This window comes from Dipodomys merriami, unplaced genomic scaffold, assembly GCF_024711535.1.
Source record: "Dipodomys merriami isolate MVZ:Mamm:240054 unplaced genomic scaffold, mDipMer1.0.p SCAF_4, whole genome shotgun sequence".
In the NCBI taxonomy this organism is placed as follows: Eukaryota; Metazoa; Chordata; class Mammalia; order Rodentia; family Heteromyidae; genus Dipodomys; species Dipodomys merriami.
In genome coordinates this window covers 7,622,894-7,649,404 of record NW_027205603.1, presented here as the reverse complement: position 1 = coordinate 7,649,404, position 26,511 = coordinate 7,622,894, and the positions used below count along the sequence as shown (strand labels likewise).

The following is a 26,511-nucleotide window of genomic DNA, read 5'->3' as shown; positions in this document are numbered from 1 at the left end:
GTCTCGTTTCACATGCTCAGCTATTCACATTTTTTTTTCTTGCCTGCTTAGGAGAAAAGGAATAATCTGATAACACGTGGTGAAAATCGCTGTCCCGGTCAAATGGAGCCATAACTGAAGACTTTTATATTTGGTAGCATCTTCTGCTCTTTGTCCACTGGCATAGTACTCATCTCTGGGTAGTTCTTGGGCCAAGGCACACAGCCCATCTAATCCTGACAACTGGTATTTTATTAAAAACTATGAACTGTTCAGGAGGCTGATAGGTGAGGATGGCAGTTTGAAGCCAGCCTGAGCAAGAAAGTCCACAAGACTCTTCTCTGCAATTAATCACCAAAAAGCTGCACCAAAAAGCCAGAAGTGAAGCTGTGGATCAAGGGGGTTCAAGTCCCCTAAGTTAAAGTCCCAAAACTTCCTTCTTCTATATAGCAAAGGGAGGGAAAGGAAGGAAATAATCTCCCTTCTGGGCCTGGTGGTGAACACAGTGTTCCTCATATTTGTCCTGGAGCACATTGCAAAACAACACATTATGGAAACCCAATTCACCCTGGGCTCATATTGTACAATAAGCTATTTCTTAAAAAGAAACAAAGAGGAACTCAAAATGCCATCCATTTTATTCTGGAAAAAAAAAAAGAGTCCCTCCCCCTCTGTTCTCCTTTCAGCCACTGCATGTTTCTAAATTTGCATCCATCTACAGTTTTGTTTTTCCTGCCATCCATGCTCTGATGTCTCCAGATCACTGGAGAATACCAAGGGTTCTTGGATTCACTCAATCCCTGGCTCCACTCTTTGCTGTACCCTCAACATTGCTCATAAGCCTACCACTCTGCCTCTAGCCCACGTCATACCCAGTCCTCACAATTCCTCACCCCACCCTCTTCACGCTTCTCTTCCAACTTCTCCACTCTAACCAGCAAAATATGTACCTCCTATTTAACAATGAAACCAGAGCATTATTGGGTATCAACTGCTCGTTTCTTTTCTCCTCACTCCTGAAGTTACCAGTGCTTGAGTCCCATTCTTCAAACATGATTTGATGATCTGGGGGTTCCACCTGGATGTTTAAAAACTATAAAAACAACTTAGTTGATACAAAGGTATAGTCAAGAGTAGGAGCCAGTGGCGCTGTGGCTCAAGTGGTAGAGTGCTGGCCTTGAGCTGAAGAACTGAGGGACAGTGCCCAAGCCCCATGATCAAAAACAAACAAACAAACAAAAAACGAGTGGGAGCCATTGCTCTTCATTTCAGATATAAAATTACAATCATTTACCAAGATCTTCTTTTTTAAAATAATCTACACATATCTAAGTCCCATCCCAGAAATGCTACTTCAGTTCATTTGGGTGATGGTACACTTATAGATTTAAAGTACTCTAGTAAGTGATTTTTTTCAGTTTTTTTTTTGGGGGGGGGTGGTCTGGTCGTGGGGCCTGAACTCTGGGCCTAGGCGCTATCCCTCAGCTCTTCAGCTCAAGGCCAGCACTCTACCACTTGAGCCACAGTGCCACTTCCGGCTTTTTTCTTTTTGCTTATGTGGTGCTGAGGAATCAATACCAGGACCTCAGGCATGCAAGGCAAGCGCTCTACCACTGAGCCACCTTCCCAGCAACATCTAGTAAGTGATTTCTATATAACTCCAAGAAAAAGTGGACAGAAATCCTATGGAGACAAAAGTCAACATATTTGGCCAGCTCAAGTAAGTTAGTGTGGTGATTATCATATTTAATTTATTGGATATTCATAAGTTAAATAATTTGTGTGCTATAGGGAATTGAACTTTTCTTCATTAAACTTTCTTGAGAGAATAAATAATAATTTTCACTTACAGTAATAAAAAAGAGAATGGATAAGGGACAAATGTACAGGATGATGTCAAAATTAGAAATTCTCCATATCAAATCCACAGTAAAATTGGAAGGCAATTGATAAACTCCACAGCATATACTCTATCTATGACATAGCAAAACCCAGAGTCGTTAATGTATATAAAGCTAATGAAGCCCTAGTTTTTTTAAGGCAGGGGGAGAAATATAACAATAGAAAAATTGATCAAAGACAATATTTGATTTTTGTAAGAAATACATACTGGAAGCTGGGCATGGTGGTGCCTGCCTAGATCCAGTTCCCAAGCCTGAAGCCAGCCTATGTGACATAGTGAAACCTGTCTCCAAAACTTAAAAAAAAATCAAAAAGCACAAAGCACCAGTAAATCTATGAAAAAAATTTAAGGCAACTACTACTTTTTAAAAAAAGCATACTGGGAAAGTAATAGATACTGTCTTTGACTATGAAATTGATAAAGATAAAATGAAATAAATCACAAGGTGGAAGAAAAGTGGGTCCTATCTTACATTCGTGTTGGGAGGAGAAATGGGAACATTCTTCGGAGAAAGCCATGTGAATATACCTATCAGAAACCGTAACATCTTCTGCAGACCCTAAGCCAGCAATGCTGCCTGAGGAACTAATGGTCTATACTGCTGAGATCCCTCTGGCTTGGCCCACATGTCTGGGTATTAAAGAGACTGCACAGAAGGAACTGGCCCAGGGCCCTGGTGAGCAGATTTAGTTGAAAGCCTCACCCTGCCAGCCCTACACCTGGCACACTCACTGAAGCGACAGAAGAAACCACCTCCTGTGTGGAGCGCTGAGGTGTTCCACTCAAATAGTCAGTTGACCTCATCCCCGGAGAGTGGGCTCTGACTGCACATAACTCTCCTGTGGTCAACCTACTCTTACCATCTTGCAGTATTCCTGCCATCCCCTGGTGACCCTCTTCTATATCTCTCTGCATGAGCAGCTAGCCCATAATAGTTACTTTCTTCTGGCAGCACAGTTGCTAAGAAGTCTGGCACCAGCAGATGCCCTGGGTCTTCTGAGGACACTGTGCAGTCACCATCCTGGTATCATTCGGCTCTCATCCAGCACCACTTAACTCTCTCCATCCCCAGCTATGGTCTGGCCCATCGCTTCACAGAGTTGTTTCTAGCTTCCCCAAAACAACACAGGGTCTCTTTAAATGATGTCCACCCACACATAAAACACGCATGCTCCACTCAGGGCTTTTCTCCCCTCCCAGAGCCTCCCCTATTCCAACCATATCCCTGGCTTTTCTAACAGCAGAACAAATGAAGTTGGTCAACAATAAAATTTCAATCAAATAAATCATGTGATTCGTTGATATAATGAAATACTAGTCAACCAATAAAAATAACATAAGTGGTATGATAACAAGAATGATTCCCATCATATATGGTTAAGAAAAAGCCTGAAAACCAGTTTGCTTTCATTTATTTATTTGTGTGTGTGTGTGTGTGTGTGTGTTGGTCCTGGAAGGGCCAACACCCTTTTCTTGAGCCTTTTTTCCCCTCAAGGCTGGCTTTTTGGGTGGTTAATTGGAGATAAGAGTCTCACAGACTTTCCTATCCTGACTGGCTTTGAACCACGAACCTCTCAGATCTATTTCCTGAGTAACTAAAATTACAAATGTGAGCCACTGGTGCCTGGCTTAAAAATCAGTTTTATTGACTGAATAATATACAAGATGCTGTCACTTGTAAATTCTCTCATTTGAAAGATTACAGTTGATCTCCCTTTCTTTTTTATCTGTAATTTTATAAGGTTTTTAAAAATGTATCGGTGTTGTTTTAGAAAAATAAAACATCAGAAATAAAATAATTCAAACGGAGAATTGAGGGATATGCATGGTAGTGCATTCTTGTAATCCCAGCTAATCTGGGAGGTGCAGATTGGGAACACTGCAGTTCGAACCTAGTCCAGACAAAAAGGATTTTTTTGTGTGTTGGTCCTGGTCCCTATCACACAAAATAAATAGTGCTGGTGGCTCACAACTGTAATCTTAGTAACTCAGGAGGCTGAGATTTGAGGATCCTGCTTCAAATCCAGGCTGGGCAGGAAAGTGTGAGGTTCTTATCTCCAATTACCCTTCCCAAAACTGGAAGTGGAACTGTGTCTCAAAGTGGTAGAGCAGTTGCCTTGAGTACAAAAGCTCGGGGACAATACCCAGACCCTGAGTTCAAGCTCCATGACCAACTAAAAGTTGATACATATGTGTAATCCCAGTCCATTGGAAGACAAAGTAAGAGGATCCCATTTTTTGAGACTATCCAAGGCAAAAATCATGAGAGCCTATCTGAAAATTAAAGCAAAAAAAGAGCTGGGTCTTGGCTCAAGCGACAGAGCACTTAAGTGTGAGATCCTGAGTTTAAACCTAAGCACTGCCAAAAAATAATGTTTTAAAAGACAGAATTTTGAAAAGGTTGTGTTTTTCATCAGTGTTGTGCTTTGAACTTCTTAGAACCCCATCAGAACAATTAAAAACTGAATTAGCCCAGAGCACCGGGGACCAGACAGAGGCTGGCTCTTGCTCTAGGGGGCGCCATCACATTCCCAGGGAGCTGGGCCTGAGATGATAGCATTAACAGGTACAGTCTACAGCTCTAAATGAAGTCCTAGATTGATGCTTTTCAAAACAGAACCTTCTTTGCTCCAGATGAAATCTTACATAAAAGAACTGCTAACTAAACAAGAATCGTGTTGATCTGGTTGAGGCGGTGGGCCTCTAGAGACACCAATTCAACCTCTTTCCACTCAAAAGACCTTCTCTCCCCTTCAATAGCACCTTCAATAGCAGTGCCCCAAGCAGCTTTGTAGGTTTCCAAAATAACAACCTGATAAATAACTTGGTAAGCAATGAATTTACTGGCAGTATTTGTTAGCTTTCTTAATTTATCAGTACTACCAAAAGGCAATTAAGAATAGTTATGAGAGTACACTTGAAACAGTTATATCTGGACAGCTTCATGTTTGATCCATCAGCAATGTTCACCCTAAGAAAAGGTATCAGGAAACCTGTCATCAGGTAACAGGCAACAGAGAGGTAGAAAGGTATGTGTAACTTTTAAAAATATATTTAAAAGAATACTTACACTTTTGGCTCCCTCTAAGAGGGTAGAGCCTCAGTTTTTCAATAATGTCAACAAGGATCAAGGATAAGATGACCAGAGAAACTGGCAGGTCAGGTAAGGAATCCGGCAGCAGGTCCACAGTAGAGCCATTGACATTCTTTTGAACCTGTTTGTAGAGAACCATTTAAACTCATTAAATTATTATACTTTGTTCATTCAACATTTCTCTTAATGATCTGCATATAATTCTAATGTAATTATAGGTGCATTTATTAAAGACATCAAAGTTTGGTTTGTAGCTTTTTAGGTTCTCAACTTCACAATACTGAGTCTTTTGTAAGGATGTAATAAGTAGATGAACTTCCATACAGCGTTCATCACATTAATGGTGAAATATTGGAAGGCATCCATCTGAAGTCCGAACAAGACAAAGACACCAATTTTTGCCTATGCAACATTGTAAGGGAGAAAGAAACATATAGTGCAAGTACGGAAAAGAAAGAACATTGAAATATTATGTGTAGATTACATGACTGTTTATGGAGAGAATCCCCCCAGTGGATGAATTATTGTAAAATACCAATGATATAATTAGAAAATAAGATTCTGTAAAAATGATACCATTCAATGCATCTTTAATCAATATTTCTATGGCAGATTCTAAAATTTATGTGGAAATACAAAGGACAATAACTGCTAGAAGGAAGTAAGACTATTTGGTTACAATCCAATGATTACCAAGATAGGGAAGCATCTGGTTAGCACAAGGAGGTGAAACTGGGTAACGAGACAGAGCAGAAAGCTTAGATACAAATTACAGATAAGCACACCCAACTCACAGCAAAGGTGAAACCTCAGACAAATATAACCAGACAAATAGAATCAGTTCCGGATAGAGAACGAGTTTAAAGGAGAACACAAAATAGCATAGTCTCCAGATTTTATGTGTAGGTATTTAACCAACTGAAATATGTGTACATGTGCACACAAGACAGTTCAATCTTGTTTCCAGTAATGTTATTTGTAACAGCCAAAAATGGACATCAAGAATGGAATTAGCACAACGTCGGTGGGGGGGGAAGGGGGAGGAAGGAGAAGGATTGGGATTGGGGGGGGAGGCTGGGAAGGGATGTGAAGGGTAAACAAAGGAGGAGGCTGCAATGCTTGGTAAGAAATGTACGCATTATCCTGCCCATGTAATTGTAACTCCTCTGTACAGTATGTTCACAAATAAAATTAAATTAAATTAAAAAAAAGAATGGAAATAGCAAAGTGCTGGTGTCTCATGGCTATAATCCTAGTTACTCAGAAAGTTGAGCTCTGAGGATCACAATTCAGAGACAGCCTAGTTAGACAAACCTGAGAGATTCTCATCCCCAATTAACCAGCAAAAAGTCAAAATTCATCATTTAAAAAGAAGTGTCTTCTTTATCTGAGTTATATAGGCATAACCCCTTTGTACATCACCTTTACAATAGCAATACATACATTAAAATAAAGAAATAAAACCTAAAAACTGTCAGAACTGGGGGCAAGGGTCAAGCAGTAAAGCACCAGCTATGAGTGAAAAAGCCAAATGAGAGTGTAAGGGTTTGAGCTCAAGCTTTAGTTCTGGCACTAGAAAAAAGGGACTGGGTATATGGCTTCCAAGTATCAGGGTCCCTACTTATCAAGTGTCAGGCCCTGAGTTTGAAACCTATGACCACCCAAAAAAAAAGAAAGAACAGATAAATTGTGACATCAAGTATGGTAGGGCACGTGATACCAGCTTAAAGATAGAGCACGTGCTTTTCATGAAGGAAGCTCTGAATTTGATCCCTAGCAATTTATAAATGCATAAAAGAATTGTAGTATCTTCAAAAACTCAAATACTCTGCAACCATGAAAATGGATGGGTTGCAACCACATATTAAAGCATGAATGATCCTCATGCTAGTTTTTTAAGTAAGCCGGCTATAAACCATTTCACAGATAAATAAAATCTAAAAGTTTATCTGCCCTTTCACAAAATTCAAGAGCAGGCAAACTATTGAGAAGTAATAGAAACTATCTTTGGGGAAGAGAGTAGGAGTTACTATAAGAAGCGTGCGTGGAGCTAGCTAAGGTATATTTCTTGACCTCAGTCATGTTTGCCCAGGAACTTGCTTGGTGATATTCCATTGATATTATATATTTATACTTTTGTATTCTTTTGTTTGTATGTCTCATTTCAATGGCAATTTAAGGAAAAGAAGGAAGAAAAATCTGTAATGGGTGACTAATCATAGAAAATAACAACAACAAAAAGAATTAAAACTTCAGATATGGTCTCATTTCAAAATGCTAAACATTGAGAGATGGCAAACAGACTTTCTGAAGTGTTTGGAAACCTCCCAAGATACTTGCCTTCCTATTTCCCAACATTTTATCAAAAAATCAGAGCCTGACACTTAGGAGGCAGAAGAGAGAAGGCTATGAGTTTGAGGCCAGGCTTGCTACATAGCAAGTTCTAGGCCAACTGGAACTACATACCAGATTATGTGTAAAAAAAAAAAAATAGCATTCTTTTTTGACTGCCACAGATAATCAAGTTCCCACAGCCTAAAAGTTCAATGTATTAGAGTGGAGTCCCATTGAAACCATATTTCATTAGGTTATTTCCAAGTAAACACCATGTCCATAGCACTTGTCAAAAAATCTTAGTGTGGAAGAGGTTGTCCCTTTGAGCATTGTTATATTCCATTTAGAAACAAGAAAAAAATCATGGAAAGCATCAAATTGGTAAGAAAAAATAAGCATCACAGATCAACTTTCAAATTCCTTACTTTTTAAAAAAATTATTTCTAAATTGCATCCCTGTCTCTTACACACAAAGCCAAAAGTAATTAATTCTTTGTGTAACTGAATGCTGTACAATCACAGACATAACCATGGTCTTTGTACTTTCAACTGCCTCTCTCACAGTTTGGAAGAAGAAGGGATGAAGTAAAGTTGAACATGGGCATTGGGGGTGTGGTCCTCCCACAAATTCCAACAAGCACGCTTCTAAGACCTCCAAATCTTGTAGAAGAAAGGAGAGTTCCGTACCTCCGTCACAGCTATAGAGAAGCTGAAGCTCGGGAGTGTGGTGAGGATTACACACATCATCAGAATGGGTCTCCTAGCAGAGGAGAAAAAAAAATAAGCCACAGCAAGAATGCACCACACATCCACAGTTCCGGTGTCATTTGCTAATGCTGCAAATTCTTATTCTATTCATCTCTAGATGCTTCCCCTTTCCTATTTCCCAAATTTGAGTATTTCGGAGAAGCACGTGCAAAAAATACTTTTTTTCTCCAATTTATTTTCTTCAATGAAGGAATCAAAGATTTCTAGATAATCCAAATAATTAGAAACTTATAAAACTGCTAAAAGCACTGAAATCTAAGACAAAGTCACATTCAATATTTCCATCACTCATTAGCTAGAGTCCTACTGAAGGCATAGGATGCTGGTGAGAAACAAAAAGATGGAGGAGGAAGAAGTGAAGGAGGAGGAAGAGGAGAAGGAGGAGGAGGAGGAAGAGGAGGAGGAAAAGGAGGAGGGAGGAGGAGGAAGGGGAGGAGGAGAAGGAGGAGGAGGAAGAGGCACAATTTTCTTAAGCTGTAGAGTATCCTATATATTGTAAAATTGATTTTCACAAAATATACTAAAAGACAATAAAACTATTGAACACTCAAATCACCTAAAACAAAAATGTTAAGATCACTTAAAAATTTTGGATAACTTTTACTTGAACCTAAGAGTATAACAGATATATCATTTAAAAATGTTTTTCTATTTTTTTTGTTTTTTTTCAGGTAGCATCTCACTAAACAACCCAGGCTAGCCTGAAATCATGCTCTTCCTGCCTCAATCTCAGAGTGCTAGGATTCTAGACATGTGGCACCATGCCTAGTCAAAAACTGTAATTGTTGAGCTTGATTTTAGACCATTTCTTAAAGTTTAAATGATCAATCCATCAACTAGTGATTGAGATATAATATAATTGTATCTTATGGCTAAAAAAATGAAGTTTGGTTAACATATGGGAACACAAGAAACTCAAAGTCTTTCTAAAACGAAGTATTTACTACTTTCCTTAAATGAGTATTATATTAAGTTTAATAATGTGTACTGACTGCTTTCAAAGCAGGGGAGACTGCTACTCTCTCTTAACCAGACCCAGTATGACCTGGCTAACACATTACAATAATATTTATACTCTGCAACTTTGCTTCTTTTTCCTAGCCCAGATCTACATTCCTACACCACAAAGTCCCTAAGTAGCACCGGCTAAAGCATGCACAGCATCTTCTTCCTCTCAGCTTAACTTCTGAAAGAGGAAGGTTCCTGGTGATTGAGTGCTCCCAGAGTTCATCTTCATTAACTCCTTTGATGGTCTCATCCATTCCTATGACTTTAAATCTGTCATAACTGTCAAATATCCACACTGGCCTTTTCCCTGAACTCTGAACTCTGCACACGACTGTTTGATATCTCTACTGGATGTCAAAGAGGTGATTCAGACTTAACATTCCCTCCCTCATACCTGTTCTATGCCATCTGTGTCTGATAAACTGGCTGATCCCATTGTCAATCTCACACTATACCTTCCAAATGCTCTCATCAACAGTGTTTGCTAACTGGTTTCCTGTAGTGTCTCTGTTTTTCCCTAGCTTCATTTTCTCCACATTTAAATAAATAAAGTCCAGTGGTTTTTTTAATGTGATACATGTGTCATGGACTCTTCTGCATAGACATCTCTGATGCTGAGGAACTGGAAAATGTCAGGAGAGAACATATGATCAGTGCAGGGTTTTCATTACAGAAGTTGTTTTGTGGACAGATGGTAGTGATGGCAGTACATAATGAGAATGTACTTAATACCCCAGAACTATACATAAGTGGTTAAGGGTCTATATTTTAATATAAATTTTTGAAACTCTCCAATGGATGTGCCAATATACTTCATAAAATTGAAAGTTATTACTCTTGCTTACATGTTCTTCGGGAAATGGTTTCTCTTCTTTCTCTAACTTTTCTCATCGAACACAACAGGAATGTTCTCCTTATTTAACTCCAGCTGTACCAGCCATCTGGTTACTCAGGGATAATAACCAGGCTTCCCTACCTCCATTTCCCAGTGCCTGGTCTCTCTGCAAAGATCCTTGACCAGGTCTGCTCTGTCTGGCTCCTCTTTGGCATCTGCTTCTCCCGCCTTCAGCTCTTACTACTGCTAAAATTCTGCTCATGGTTTCTTTTTGTATTACCTGTCCCCTTCCTCCTTCTTCATCCCCACTGTAAATTCCCTAAAAGCAGAGAGTGCATTTCCATTTCACTTTATCTCCAGCAGCCAAAATGCTATTCTTGTATCTTTTTTTTAATGCGAACCTACCAGGAATCCAGTGGATCTATAGACCCTTTGCAGGATAAAACTTCAATGAGCAAAATAAAATGTGCAGGCTTACCCAAACAATATTGAAATTGTGCAAATTCTTTGACTTCTTTTTCTTTTGTGTGGCAGTCCTGGGGCTAGAACTCAGGGCCCAGGCACTGTTCTTAAGTTGTTGTGGTTTTTTTTCACTCTTTTACTTGAACAGCAAGAATAGAATAGCACTCTATCCCTTGACCCATAGCTCCACTTTTGGCTTTTTTTTCTGGTTAATTGGAGATAAGAGTCTCATGGACTTTCCTGTCTTTGAACTGTGATCCTCAGATCTCAGCCTCCTAAGTGGTTAGGTTTTAGGAGTGAGCTAGCCAAATTCTTTTTAAAGTACTTTTAAAAATAAAATTATATACACTTAGGTAAATTCTTGTGAATTTTTTATGCAGTAATAGGTGTGCCCATGAACCCATTGTCCCCCATTGGGAGGATTTAAGACTCCAAAGGAGGAAATTGTAATCACTTATAATATCAAAGTAATGAAGTTCATAAAACTTATTCTGAAGTTTCTGTCATATGACACATATAAAAGATTGGTGACCACCAATTTTTATTATTTGTCAATAGTTTATGCAATAAAGTTGCAGGTCCTACTTAATACTGCCGTGTGCTGTTTACTAAATTCCTAGTAGGCGAAAGTGTTAGCTTTGAACTTAAGGGTATGGAACGTACATGTGAAAATTGTTTCTTATCCAGATGATGCTAAAAAAAATTATGCCCGGCACATCCTAGCAACCCAATAAATGCTAATCAACTAAACAGTTAATAAACACCAGACTAAGACTGTGTTTTATTTAACAACATTAAAAAAGCTAACCTATGTTTGAAGCTCTTAACAACTTCTAGGACTTGCTTAGAATGTATTACTGAGAAGTACCCTCGTATCTTCAAATGTAACCTTGCTTAGAGACAGAATCTTTACAGAGAACACATAATTTAAATAAGATCATTAAGGTGGATCCTGATCCAATATGAATGGTATCCTTAGAAAAAACATGTAAATGTGGTGAGCGGCTTGCCCTAGGAAAGGACAGCAAGAATGCCATGTCATGATAAAGGCAGAAATCAAGGTGATATCTGATTAAGCCAAGGAATTCCAGAGAGCCAAAAAGGAGAGGTCACAGGTGAGGAACTGATGCTACCTCATCACCTTCAGACATCAGGTTGCTCTCAGACTTTTAGCCCACAGCAGGTGAAACAATAGAGGTATATTGCCTGTGTCTCTCACTTGACGATTTGTTGCAGTATGTATAGGAAGTTAATGCATATGTTGCTAATAGAAAAGGGACGCTGCTGCAGACGCCTGGAAATGAAGGTGTGGCTTTGGAATTGAATAATAGATGTGATTAGAAGAGTTTTGAGATATATACTAGAAAAAGTATAGATTGCTTTGAAGAGATTATTGGTGGAAATAGGCAATTCTGATGAGGAAGGGATCCAAATGGAAAAGAGGAGAGCTGTAAAGAAAGCTCTAATCACTGTCGAAAAGCAATATACTGTCCTAAACAGAATGGTACTAGAAATATGAAAAATACAAGACACTTCCAGTGTTTAAGATGGAGATGAGGGATGAACTATTGGAAATATGGAGGGAAGGTTAGCTGAAATGTGTTCCGTTGTGTTCTAAGCAATGAACTCAGACACTGACCTGAGGATATAGCAAAGCATTGAAGGTCGTTTGTTTTCTCCTTGCTGTGCATACTAACATGTGAGAGAAGAGAGATAAAATGAAGAAAGAATTGTTAAGCAACAAGAAACCTTGAACATTTGACAAATTCTCAGCCTCATCATACTTATATCAAAAAATAAAAATAAAAAGAGACAAAAATGTCTATGGAGAGAACACCAAGATTGTGGTGTTCAACCACCTGAGCAGATGCACTGTTAGTTTGGACTGTGGAGGAAAAGATGGATGGACTGAAGGTAGGGCTGTTGGGCTTCCAGGACTCTAGGAAGTGAGCCAGTACACAGCACTAGTTGGCTGCAGAAGTGTTTTAAGAAAAAGATAAATGAGAAGGAAGAGAGAGGAAGAGTGGGGAGGGGATAAGGAAAGTGAAGGCAAAGGAGAATGAATGGGAAAAGGAGAGGGAGAGGAAAGAAAGAGGACAGAAGGGCTGGGGAAGAGTAGAGAAGGGAAAGGAAGAAGAGGGATGAGGAAGGAGGGAAAGGAAGGGAAGAAAGAAAGATTGCTTGGTACAGAAGCTGGACAGCCTGGTGTTACAATCTCAAGCTGGTGCCCCCCCCCCTTTCAATTCAGAGGATAGGGCCACCACCCTGGGAGGACTGGAAGGTGAGCCCAGAGAACAGAGTATCTAGCCGCACACCTAAAGGAATCTCCCCTCCTAGGTTTCAAACATAACAGAGACCCATGAATCCTTTATTCCTTTCACTCTCTCACTGAAGGACTGGTAAAATATCAGACCCAAGCATTGTATTTTGGAGGCAGACTTATAAAGAATTTTGCTACCAGATGAAACATTCTCCCAATCTCACTTAGAACTAATAAGGATGATTTAGATGATGAGTTTTGGCACTTTGGATATTTAGGTGGAATTTTGAACTTAGAATTTTAGGATGATTATGATGTTGGGAAGTACGAATATATTTTCCACATGGAAAGAACATGACAAGGGTAGGATGTTATGAGTTGGATTTTGTCTCCCACAGTCATATTTAAGCCCCAATGCCCAGTGCCTCCAAGTATGAATTATTCAGAAACTATGTTTTAATAGAGGTAATCAAGTTAAGATGGTATATTATGGTGAATCTTAATTCAGTGTGACTGATATTCTCCAAAGAAGAGACCATTTGGAAACAAGATGCCCAATGTGAATACAGGGAAAATGTCATTTAAAGATCAAGGCAGAACAAAAACAGACCCGAAGACCAATGGAATAGAATAGAAGATCCAGAAATAAATCCACAGGCCTACAGCCAGCTGATATTCGACAAAGAAGCCAAAGACATACAGTGGAAGAAACACAGCCTCTTCAACCACTGGTGCTGGGAAAACTGGGCGACCACATGCAGAAAACTAAAAGTGGACCCCAGCCTATCACCATGCACCAATAACATTAAACCTGAATCTCTGAAACTACTGCAGGACAGAGTAAGAGAGACACTTGAACTAATAGGCACAGGAAGGAACTTCCTGAACAGAGTCCCAGGGTCACAACAAATTGGAGAGAGACTCGACAAATGGGACTACCTTAAAATAAAAAGCTTCTGCACAGCTAAAGCTATCGCAACCAAGCTAGAAAGACAACCAACTAATTGGGAAAAAATATTTACCAGCAATATATCAGACAAGGGGTTAACATCCAGTATATACAGGGAACTCAAGAAACTAATCCCTCCCAAACCTAACAAACCAATTACTAAATGGGCAAAGGAACTAAAGAGGGACTTCTCAGATGAAGAAATAAAAATAGCAAAGAAACACATGAGGAAATGTTCATCATCCCTGGTGGTGAAGGAAATGCAAATAAAGACAACCCTGAGATATCACCTTACCCCAGTCAGAATGTCCCACATCCACAAATCAGCCAACGACAAATGCTGGAGGGGATGTGGAGAAAGAGGAACCCTATTACACTGCTGGTGGGATTGTACACTTATACAACCACTTTGGAAAGCAGTCTGGAGGGTCCTTAGAAAGCTAAACATTGACCTCCCTTATGACCCAGTCATACCACTTCTAGGCATCTACCCTGAACAACAGGAACCAATATACAAGGACACGTGCACCTACATGTTTATTGCAGCACTGTTCACAATAGCTAGGATATGGAAACAACCCAGATGCCCCACCACAGATGAATGGATCCAAAAATTGTGGTATCTATACACAATGGAATATTATGCAGCCATTAGAAATGACAAAATAATGGCATTTGCAGGGAAATGGATGGGGCTAGAAGAAATCATGTTGAGCAAGGTAAGCCAAGAGCAAAGAGACAAACGGTACATGGTCTCCCTGATAAGTGGATGTTAAATCCAAAATGTTAGGTGATATGACAAAACTAACAGGACTTAAGAAACAGAGAACTTCCATTCATCTGGTCGAACCACTACTAAATAACCCCATGATGCTGATCACATGTACGGTGTATATGTATACACCGTTATATGTTATAGACCATGATAGACAATTTGCTCCAGGAAAGTTAGAATGAGTTTGTGACTTTAAATGAACATCATTATTCTACAATACTGTGAAATCTGGGAAATTATGTAATCACAATTAAAAAAATCTGATAGGAATGAAAATCTTTCTGTCAGTATTTTCCTTTATGGTCTTCAGCTTTATCGTATACTCAGGAAGCAATTCTCCTTAGTTAAATAACAAAAAAACTTTTCCATTGTTTCTGTCCAGTACCTTGATAGTTGTGTTAAAATATTTAGAACATTAAATTATTTGGAATCTAAAAAAACAAACAAACAAACAAAAAACAGCCACTCATACCGAACAAATGCACCTGAGAGAAAACTGCTTGTGGCTACTAGAAGTACTTAAGCCCCAACCTGCCTGGAGAGCTCTTGATCCATACCAGCTCATACTTTTTTTTGGGGGGGGGGGTCCAGTCGTGGGGTCTGAACTCGGGGCCTGTGCGCTGTCCTTCAGCTCTTCAGCTCAAGGCTAGCGCTCTACCACTTGAGCCACAGTGCCATTTCCGGCTTTTTTCTGCTTATGTGGTGCTGAGGAATTGAACCCAGGGCCTCATGCATGTGAGGCAAGCACTCTACCACTGAGCCAACTTCTCAGCCCCCCAGCTCATACTTTTTAGATGAAACTATGGATCTAACTTCTGGAAATTCTCCTTTTCTGCCAATTTCTAGCGCAACTTGCAAGACAGAATTTATTTTTTCTTAAGCTGATTTTCTTTTAATGTCTCTCTGCTATAGGAAAACTCAGGAATAGCCTGAGACTGCTATTCTTTCAGCCTTGCCTCTATGATTATGCAACACAAAATGGGCTAAGTGGTAGTGTCAGTGTGCACTCCTGACTACCGGTGGTATACTACCCCCAAGTCAGTGCTCCCCAACCTGAATAGTCTAGTGACTTAAACAAGGGTTTCATCCTTTAAAACCTGAATCTCAATACATCCTCTCTGCTTCTGAGACCAGGAAGTGACTGGAGACTTATTTTGTGCCTCCTGTGTTTAGGAATATTTCATCCTTACAAACAACTGTAAAATACGCACCAGTAAAAGTCTTATCTCCAAAGAAAACACAATAGTCATCAGAGGAAAGTGAAACCTGTAGAGGTTCTAAGTTACCCAGAGCTGCATCATTCTAGGAGGGAGAATAAGGGTAACGGAGTGGTGTGGCTGGACTGTTCGCACTCTCCTGAGCTGCCTTCCCTCCCTGCTTCCCAGGCAGTGGCCAGGCTAACCAGCCTCAGAACAATTACTTACCCTTCATTACTGTCTCTCTCATGTAAAAGACAGTAGTAGCCTGGAGCCAAAGACTCTAAATACCTTGTCTCACCACTTCACTATGCTTTTCCCAATTAAAATTGGAAAGGCTGCTCAGAATGTCCCAGTAATTGAGAGTAATATTTTATTTACAGGGGCGACACATTGAGATGTATTTTAAATCTGTAAGTAGACGACAAATTTTAAATATTTTAATGTGATAGCTAAAATGATTGGTGACAGATTTTTTTTCAATATCATAGAACTTACAAATGGCAATGTATGCCTTTTATAAAATCTTGTAATAAAATTTATGTCTTGAAATAAAAAAATAAAAAGATCAAGGCAGAGCCCAGGATGATGTATCGATAAGCTAAAGAATGTCAAACAACCAGAAGCAAGGGGAAAATAAGGATTCTTCCTTATATATTTCAGATGGAGCCAACTTTGTTAGCATTTTTACCTTGACCTCCAGAGCTTGAGATGACGATATTCTGTAAGTCAGCAAGTTTGTGGCACTTTGTTACCGTGATCCTATAAGACCAATCACACTAATTGAGTTTTTGCCAGAAATCTCATTGATGTGTCTTTGGAAGTCTATTCATAGTAAAAGTCATACTAGAAGATCTATAGTTTGGATGGACTAAAAAAGAACTGAGGGAGCATGGTGTAATTGATGGATGAAACTCTGGGAGTATTAAGGCCTTGGTGGGCATTTGTAATAAATAGGTTTTGACAAGGACATTCCCAGAAATGGTGCTCATGAAGAAAAGACTGAGCTCAGCCACTGTGAGCTAAAGCTTCCTATTTATGTAGTAAAATATCTGGCCCTGAGATTAGTCACAGAGGAAGCATTGTGGCGGGAAATGCAGATAATTACTTGGAAATGACTTGCTACTCAGAAGCTTGTAGAGAGACTCTCTTTGGCAATTCATGAAGTCAAAGGTGCAGGAACTTCCTGTCTTTCCAGTTTTGTCTTAACTTCCCGATATATAAGAATATTCCCTCACTGAACTAAAATTTGATGAGTTCAAACTATGTGCCAAATATTATGGGAACATATGGTATGTATATAGCTCAAACCTTAGAGTCTCTGAGCAATGATGATATAAAAAAAAAAAATGTTCTTCTAGGAAACCTGAGTCCACGCAGTCCATGGATAGGAAACCTACTGAGTGCATAGCTCTGTGTAGGCTGATGGGGTGCAGTAGAGAAAAGGGAAGAAAAGAATGATAAAAGAAAAAAAATCTCTTTAAGGTGTGTATGATAGTACACACTTGTAATCCCAGCTAGTGAGAGAAGAGATAGAAAGGATTACAATCTGATGCCAGCCCTAGCAAAAAGTTCAAGACCCTATCTGAAAAAGAACTAAAGGCAAAAAGTGCTAGAGCACTTGTGTGAGTCTCAGAGTGCAAACACCAACCAGTACACAGCATTAAATTTTGATGTCTATACTCTGAGCTAATGAAGGACTGGGGGGTGGAGGAAGTTGGTAATTTTTTTTATATAGGGCCTTATATTACTCTCTGAATTTTTCATGTATAACCATGAGGTTTCCAGAGCAGACTAGCAAATCCCTGAGGAAGAAGGCTATACCTAAGATGCCTGTCTATCACCCTACCGTGGCCTGAGAATATCACTCGGTAGCATAAGGAATGTGTAGAGGGAGGTAGTTTGGACAGGAGGGCAAGGGTAGATAGCCTTGAATTCCAGGCCAAGTCCAAGGATATAGGGAGTGGCATACTCCAGTTCAGCTTGTGAAAAAGTCTGGCTACTCAGAAAATGATTACTTAAAAGGAATTGAATTAATGAGAAATAGGAATTAGAAAGGTAAATTTACAGTTACTTAAACCCTTAGAGTGGACGAAAGAGTTGTCTTAAACTGGAAAATACAACCCTTCCATCTAGGACATTGGGTGGTGATTCCAGAGGAGTTGGCACAGCTGTGCCAACTTCTTTGCAGAAGATACAGAATCAAGGGCAACAGTCATCTTTCAAAAATGACACTAGCATGTTTGTAAAGATTTCAATTGACTTTAAATATGGCTAAAGCTAATGTAATGATATTTACTAGGGATAAGCATAAATTACTAAATTCAAGTGTAAAACATACTTCAACTATTCATTCACTTACCAGTTCACATAAACTGTGTCAGATGCGTGAAATACAAAGACAGGCATTTTTAGGTTTGTGGGAGTTGCTTAAGAGCAGTTTGAAGGATCCTTGTTTTGAGAGCAAGTTTTTCTAAGAGGAAAACTAAGAGTGGTCCTCTCAGTTATGAAACAGGTGACACAGTAAAAGACAAAGTCAGTAATATTATATCCATAGCTGGAGCAAGTAGCTATATCATCAGAGTAATACTGAGATCAGATCTAGACATTAAAATGCCAACCAGCCTTTCAAGGAGATTCCAAGAGGAGAAGGTTCAGAAGTTGTGGGAAAGAATGATAGAATTCAATACTGATTCAGTTATCTCAGACAAGTCACCCCTTTGACATACTTTAGGGAGCCATCACCAAATAAATGACAGTTTATCCTCTGAAATGGATAAACAAGGGTCAATAAAAAGAGGGTATCAGGGAGCAATTAGCACAATGACAGTCACATTCACTGTTTCATGTCTACAAAGAGGATTAGGCAGAGTTTATTTCCACAAAGGAAGAAAGGCTGCTCTTATAACTGGAGCCATAGAAAATACTGAGTACCCTGTAAAATCAAAGTAAGATTGGTTAACCTATATTGTGTGAGAGAATATAGAAAAGGAACTTTCTTCCAGCTCTGGTATTTTGTAGAATAATGTTAACTTCTGGTTCTACATATACATGGAAAAGAGTTTTTTAAGGGTAGAACTAATATGCAGGAAACTTTCTAAAGGAAGAATCCAGCCATTTCAGACAAGGACAGAGGACAGATAAGACAAGGGTTCCCACGGTCATATAAAGGAGTTTTATGGCCCGGTGATGTCATGGCCATTACGTCGCCACAGTGCAGAGCATTAGACATGTTTGGAGGATATTATTGCAAATATGCTGTGTTGCCAGTCATGTTAAAGTACACTACACACAGTTATGCGCAGCAAATAATGTCTCATATGATAGTTTACTAGTGTTGCTAATAGTATTTATTATTCTACATTTTTTTATGGTTACTTGTTACTTACTTTACTTACAAAAACATTTCTGGGAGGGATGTTGGGTAAGAAGAGACAGAGAGGACTGATAAGTACAAGACTGCAGTTAGATAAAAGGAATATCTTCTAATGTTCTATAGCATAGCAGGATAACTATAGTCAACATCAATTAGCTGAATATTTCAAAACAGCTAGCAGAGAGGATTTGGAATGTCCCAAAACAAACTCATGACAAATGTCAAAAGTGAAAGAAAATGACAATTGCCCTGATCTGATCATTATGCACCACAAGTACTAAAAATATCATACTGTATCCCATAAATATGTATAATTACTATGTGTCAATTAAAAATAAAAATAATTGTTTGCTAGAAAACAAGTTTAGCTGGGCATGCAATTCCAACTCAAAATGGTAAGCCAGGAGGATCATGAGTTCAAGACCAACCTTGGTTACAGGGTAAGACCCTGTGTCTCAAGGACTTGGGATATAGGTTAGTAATAGATCTCTTGTCTAGCATGAGGGAGGTCGTTGGTTCAAGCACTAGCACTACAAATAAATATACAAGTTTACAATACAAATAGATTGTATTTATATACCAGTCGCAGTTCCACACACACATGTTACTGCATCTCTGATACAGAAGCACAATTCTCAAGAGTGTGTCCCACTGTTAAGCACATCTGACTGTACTTACTGTCAGATCCACAGGACTGAGCAGGAATGACAGGGAGAAGAGATGCACAGATGCCAACTGATGAAGGTTTCCAGAGTGCTCACACTAATTTACAATGGGTTCTCTGTGTTCCTTTGAACAAAACCAATCAGGACAAATGGACTGACAGGAGGTATGAGGATAAAAACTTGCAGGACAGTGCCAGAATTTTACAAGAGGTGGCTCTGAAAATGAGTGCCTAATAAGGGTGCGAGGAAACAGAGCAGAGAGCTGGGCAAGAGAGGTGAATTGAGATACAGTGACATTCGACATACAGTAAGCAGGGAGAGAAAAGCAAAACAGACCACTTGCTGCTTTGCATAGGGTATGGGTGAGAGGCACAGAAAAGAAAAGGACAGAAATCCTATAGCCAAGTATGAGTAAAAAAAAAAAAATCATTGGTCCTTTAGTACAGAGGGAGGTGACAGACCCATTGAGTACTTACTATCTGCTCATACTTTACCAGTGTGCAGTTAACAGAATCTTCCCCGTGGCCTCAAAAGTGCTGAGAGGAGAATGGGCTCTGGTTCCTGCAGGTCAGACACGTGCTATGTGATGTTGTAGGATGCTTGTGCGTGCTGCTGGAAGACACCTGTGTATGCTAATGTGGGAGACTGAGATGCTCCCAAGACCAGTCTCTGCAGACAGAACACTTTGAGGCAATCTTGGTTCAACTATTCTTGCCTGGATCATGTTTACTCCAATACCTCAATTTCCTCACTTTAAAAATGAGAACTACACTTATTCTTTTATGTAACAGGGAACTAGCTCAAATCCTACAATGTGTTTAGAATTATACTTGGTATACAGGCCATTTTCAACAAACATTTGCTTTTGAAAAATAACATTTGCACTTATTTTACTATCACTTCACCTATTACCTAACAGATCTCATCAAATATGTTCAGGCCTTATAATGAATGGCACATCACAGATTGAGGCTTTTCAAACATAGTATGTCCTGGGATTCTTGACATGCCTCAAGAAATGGTACTGTGAAAGATCCAAAGAAGTGCTTGAAAGGATCTGGGCCCAAGACAGTCTGGGATTACTTCCCCATGAATCCCACCCTGCCCAGAGGCCTCCTCAGTACAGATCTACTCCAGTTTCACACTAGACTCCAGAGTTGAGTGGTGTTACACTTTCACTGATCCTTCAGGAAAGACTCTTATTTGTTGGAATGCACAATGGAGTAGGTGTAAAATTACCTTTCTTGCAAGGTGATCACACTTGTAATCCTAGCTATTCAGTAAGCTGAGATCTGAGGGTTGAGGTTCTAAACCAGCCCAAGCATGACAGTCTATGAGACTTGTCTCCAATTAATTACCAAAAACCTGGCAGTAGAAGTGTAGTTCAAGTGGTAGAGTGCCAGCTTTGAGCAAAAACGTTAAGGGGCAAAGCCCAGGCCTTGAGTTCAAGCCCCAATACTGCATTTCTTACTTTATTCCTTAATTCTCTTTCCTTTTTTTTTTTTTCTTTTTTCTTTTTGGCTGTTGTGGAGTTTGAACTCCGAGCCTGGGCGCTCTACCACTTGAGCGACAGTAACACTTCGAGTTTTCTGGTAGTTAATTAGAGATAAGAGTCTCATCAACTTTCCTGCCTGGGCTGGCTTTGAACTACAATTCTCAGATCTCAGCCTCCTTGGTTAGCTAGGATTACAGGCGTGAGCCACTGGCGCCCAGCTATTTTTTTATTCTTTATTCCTAGTCCATTATGAGACAGCCTTGAAAAGGAACAGTAATGCTGAAATAACAAGGAAGTATTCAACAATGACCAATTCAAGTTCATGCTGTAGTGTTGACTAAGATCTGTGAAATTGTTTTCTATTTTATCAAGTGAGAATTATGTCCATTGCAATTTTGTAACACTTTCAGAGAGGCCAAGTGAGAAAATGAGATATGAAAGCACTGTATAAATGCTAATTGCTTTTTAAAGGCATTAATATGGCACTATATTGGTTCTCATTATTCTCAAAGGATTAAAAAGACACTAAAAATTTCTCCAAATTCAGGGACTATAACTCATAACCTAGGCTTTTCTCCAGTTTTTCCATTCCGTTTCTGACACCTCTCAGGAACATTCTGAGGATTAGACGAGCTCCTATTTTAACTGAAAGTAATATGTTCATCCCAAGGCAATCACATTAATAATATTCATTGAGTACTTACTATCTGCTCAGCGCTGTGTTAAACACTTCATATCCAAAATCTTAAAACTTTACTCCAGGAAAGAATCTTATTTCTATTTTGCTCGGGAGTAAAATAAAACTCAAAAATTTAGGTTAATCGAGTTTTCATGGTTTTAAACTTGGCAGTTTGAAGCCAGTTCTGCTCTTTTTTCTTTCTTTCCTTTTCCTTTTCTTTTCTTTTTGCAGTACAAGGGCCAACCCTTTGCTCACCTTGCTCTAGTGGCACTCAAGCACTTGAACCATGACTCCAGTCCAGCTTTTTGCTGGTTATGTTGGAGTTATAGACTCTTCTACCTAGGCAGGCTTCAAACTGTGATCCGCTTGATCTCCATCTCCTGAGTACCTAGCATTACAAATGTGAGCCACAGGCTCCCAAGTCAATATGCTCTTTCTTAGATCTAGCTCCTCTCTCTCCTCTCTCTCTCTCTCTCTCTCTCTCTCTCTCTCTCTCTCTCTCTCTCTCTCTCTCTCTCTCTCTCTCTCTCTGTCTCTCTCTCTCTCTGTCTCTCTCTCTCTCTGTCTCTCTCTCTCTCTGTCTCTCTCTCTCTCTCTCTCTTTCTCTCTCTCTCTCTTTCTCTCTCTCTCTCCTCTCTCCTCTCTCTCTCCCTCCTCTCTCTCTCCCTCTCTCTCTCTCTCTCTCCCTCTCCTTCTCCCTCTCTCCCCCCCCCTCTCTCTCTCTCTCTCTCTCTCTCCTCTTTCTTTCTCTCCCCCCACCCCCGAAATAGTCTCAACTGATCCCCCCACCCCCGAAATAGTCTCAACTGACATTAAGTCTACGAATGTGGAGACTCACTGGAATTTTACATAGAACAAATATTTATCTCATTAGTCTTCAAAAATAATTCTTTTCAAGCCTTACTCTGTACAATAGCAATTACTTTTATTTATTTAGAAATGAATAAATGATACTTGTATATTACCACATATAATAACCAAATAGACATCTTTGAGAGCCATAAATAATACCAAAATACACATCATTGACAAATATGGTCTCCTAATTGTAAGGTCCACCCTGGGAAGGCAGACTCCTCCCTCCTCTTGGTTAAGTCTCCGCCCAGTACCTGTGTCACCTAGGTAACCAACACCCTTGGGAGGCAGTAACCTCCCCCACCTCACTGAGGGCACATCAGCATCCCATGTGGCCACACCTTCTTCCACCGCTGACCTTGGTAAGACAGGCCTGGCTGAGATTCGACCCTTTTTTTTATTCCTGCTACCTGGCCTTCCAACTTGACTAGAGGCAGCCTGCAAATAAACCTTTCCCTTGCCTGAATACCATGTGCTGCTCCCTTTCCTCAGCTGCCAATTTAATTTACCTAACACTAATGGCAAGAGTTGAATTTTTCGTGTTATTTAAAGTAATAAAGAATAAAGGGGGAAAATATATGAGAATGAAAAAATTGCATGGACTCAGCCATTTCTGGGATTACAAATCCCAGTTCAAATCCCTACTCTACTACAAATCCCTACTCTACTACAAATCCCGCTCACTACCTTTATCACTTGCTGAAGTTAATCATTTCTTTAAGTTTCTGTTTCTTCGTTTGTAACATGAGAATGCTGACACCTGCATTTCATCCTGCTATAGTAATGTTTAAATTTTATAGCATATAACCTGTAAAACTTCCAGAAGAGGTTTGGGAGCTGCTGCTTCTCTTTAATGCTGCTGGAAGATAACTATGTCAGTTCATGAATAAGTCCATGAGGAAATAGTTCCATAGTTCACTAAAATTATAGATCAATCGTCCTCTATCTAAAACTATTTAAAACACTTGTGTCAGACACACCCACAAACAGAAACTAGAGATAAGAAGAGGATTTCCCAAAAGAATACATAATATGGTGACAAACCAGGACTTTGTAGCACAGGGAAGACTTGGGCCAGGTATACAAAATAAAATTTGAACAGACCCCAGAAGTGACTACAATACCACAGGCACCTGGCAGAGGATAGAAAAGACTGTTTTCCTCTTAATTCCAACTGCCCACAAACAACTGGGATCTTGTCCTTCAAGGTAGTGGTTAGGTTTCAATTATGGAGCTGTATGGGCCAAGGTCCAAAGTTTGGACCAAGAGGATGAGTTTGGAAAGTTGCTTGACCTCTTGGAACTAACCAGGATAAGTTCATTCAAGAATCTACTCCTCAAGTTGAACTACTTAAATCAGATGGTAAAAAATGAACAGAAATCTATATAGAAAGCTCTCAACACATAATAAGTGGTCTATAAAGATGCAATTTAATAACAGTAATTTAAAGTTTGCTGCCTGAGTTACATTCTGAATATAAGGTTTTAGGAGTGTGAAAACACACACGCATACATGCACACACACACACACACACACACACACACACACACACACACGGGACCAAAGAGCTCTTTTGTGAGCTATGGTGGGCCTTTTTCCCCTGGTTTACTCTTGCTGTCATTTGGACCTTCCTCCCATAATTTCCTCAGAATTGCTGGTTGAGTGAAGAGTCTTGGACAGCCAAAGGAGTTCCAAGGAAGTGTGAGAGAAACAGATCCTGGACTCTGGACAAGGTTAGAAAGACCCTAGAGCCAATTGATGAAGGCAAAGCCAAACACAAATTAGCTTGTTTCCTGGAAAATTTCCTAAGATCTCTGCCTTTAGAGTACCAAAAGTGCACTGACAAGGTTCCAGAAGGCACTTCTAGTATCAGTACCTCAAAAATACTTCATGACCCCACCCACACTCAAGCTCTCCCTTTCAGCTGCTTCCAGAACATACCGCTAGCTATGGTGCTGCATTATTTTTACATTCCAGTCCTTGCCTATGATAAAAATTCCAAGCCTCTTGTTTTTCAAACGTATCTGGCACCAGCAGCTCACACCTGAAACCCTAGGACTGAGGAGGCTGAGTGCTGGAGGGTCACTGTCTGAAGCCAGGTAGACAGAAATGTCTGGAAGACTTTGTTTCCTATTATCTAGCAAAAAGCCAAGGTGGATGTGTGGCTCAATTGGCAGAACACCAACTTTGAGCAAGGAAGACCAAGAACTGAAAGCCCTGAGTTTGAGGCCAGAGTTGGCAAAAAAAAAAAAAAAAGTAACAAGAATCAGATCTGAAAAGAAGACCATGCCAGTATCAGGTTCCTTTTTCTCAACCACTATCCATGCACGGGTTAGTACAATCTTTAGCAAAACTGCTAGTTGAACCAATTTACTTAAAGTATTTCTGTATTTATCATGGAAATATTTGCTCTCTACAAGGATAAAAGAATTTATCAACATAGTAAACTATCATTTTTCTAATGTAAGTAAAGGAACCACTTTATCTGGAACTTGTTGATTAGTTACTGGTCAAATTATGTTCAGATCTGAAAGATGCAACGTAAACATGTACAAATAGACATTGTCATTTTACAAGAAAGTAGAATTCCACATTGCACTCTTCTCAGGATTTGTGTAAGCGAATTCTGATAATTTTATGCAGTTTAGTGTACAGATAAATTGGGTACAATGTGTACAACATAGGATATCATGGGTGTACACTAATAACATAATTAACACACAAAATTTGTTACTACTCAGAAAAAAATGTTCGCGAAAAACACTGAAAATGAGATACTGTCAACATGTTTACAGAAACCATGATTGTAACTTAACCACTAATCTCACCTTCTGTACACTTGTGTTAGGCTTACATCCTTGCATATAGAACATGACAATACCTGACAGCAATCCAGAAATAACCTACTAATGAATTCTTTTATTTGAAGCACGGAAGTACACACCTGTAATACCTACTGCCTGGACACTGAGGCAGGACGAATATAAGTTCAAGGCCAGCCTGGACTACAAAGTGAGAGGCCTTGTCTCAATAAAAACAGGCAAAGAAAGAATTATTTTACTCACCATCCTGTAACTTTTTTGTACAGATGCTGCTTCTTGTATAAGAGAACTTTTATGGGAACCCAAATTAATAGAGTTACTGAAGCCACATAGGCAATGGAGCAGGAGACAACCAGCCAGTAGTGTGTTTTATCCGAACTCCGCTTTGTCTTTTGATAAGCAGTGGCAAACTGTTCCATCATCACCAGGGTGGGAATGGAGAAAGCAGCAAGCTCCAGAAGCTCAAAAACCACCAGCTTAATGATCCTTCCAGAAGCCATATCAAGGAAAAGCAAGCTGTGGGGGCCCACTGCTTCCTGTGATTGTGAGCAGCAGATGGACACACAGATACTGAACAAGGCCCAAGTTCCTTGTACTCCAATCACTAGCCAGCCAGTTTATTCTTTTATTGACCCTTACATGGTTCAATGATCTCCTAACTTAACAACCATGGTCTCTTAAAGAAACACGGCCATTGTGGAAATGGATCACTAAGTGTATTTGCACAGCCATTATTAGAAACCAAATGAACTAGAATGCATGTCTTGCAACACTGGTAAAAACAAAAGTTTTTTTAATATTATGTATTGCTGATTTTATCACAAAATCATTTTTATAATTCAACCCTTATTAAACAGAGCCATTGGAAAGATGCAATTTTAGAATCATGAAGAATAGCTGTTATTCAATCCTCTCTTTTTATGTCTAAGTGAATTTAGGCAAAGAGAACATACTCAAACTTTAAGTCTCTTCACAGAGAACTACATGCCTCCCTCATTCTTCTTCAAAGCATTTAAAACGGGAGTTTAGATTCACTTTGGATCCTTTCTGATATTT

The 26,511-nt window shown here is 39.5% G+C and overlaps 1 protein-coding gene across 1 annotated transcript in view; it reads right to left on the bottom strand.

Annotated features, from left to right (window-relative positions):
* Tmem236 (transmembrane protein 236) overlaps positions 1–25,985 on the bottom strand; it is a 39,347-nt gene extending 13,362 nt beyond the window's left edge. Inside the window, exons 1-3 of the mRNA XM_069990445.1 lie at positions 25,699–25,985; positions 7,998–8,070; positions 4,953–5,097 (exon numbers count right to left, since the gene is read on the bottom strand). Of these exons, the coding sequence (XP_069846546.1) occupies positions 4,953–5,097; positions 7,998–8,070; positions 25,699–25,955 (475 nt within the window). The 5' untranslated portion in view covers positions 25,956–25,985. The remainder of the gene's footprint in view (positions 1–4,952; positions 5,098–7,997; positions 8,071–25,698) is intronic.
* Positions 25,986–26,511: the final 526 nt, after the last annotated feature.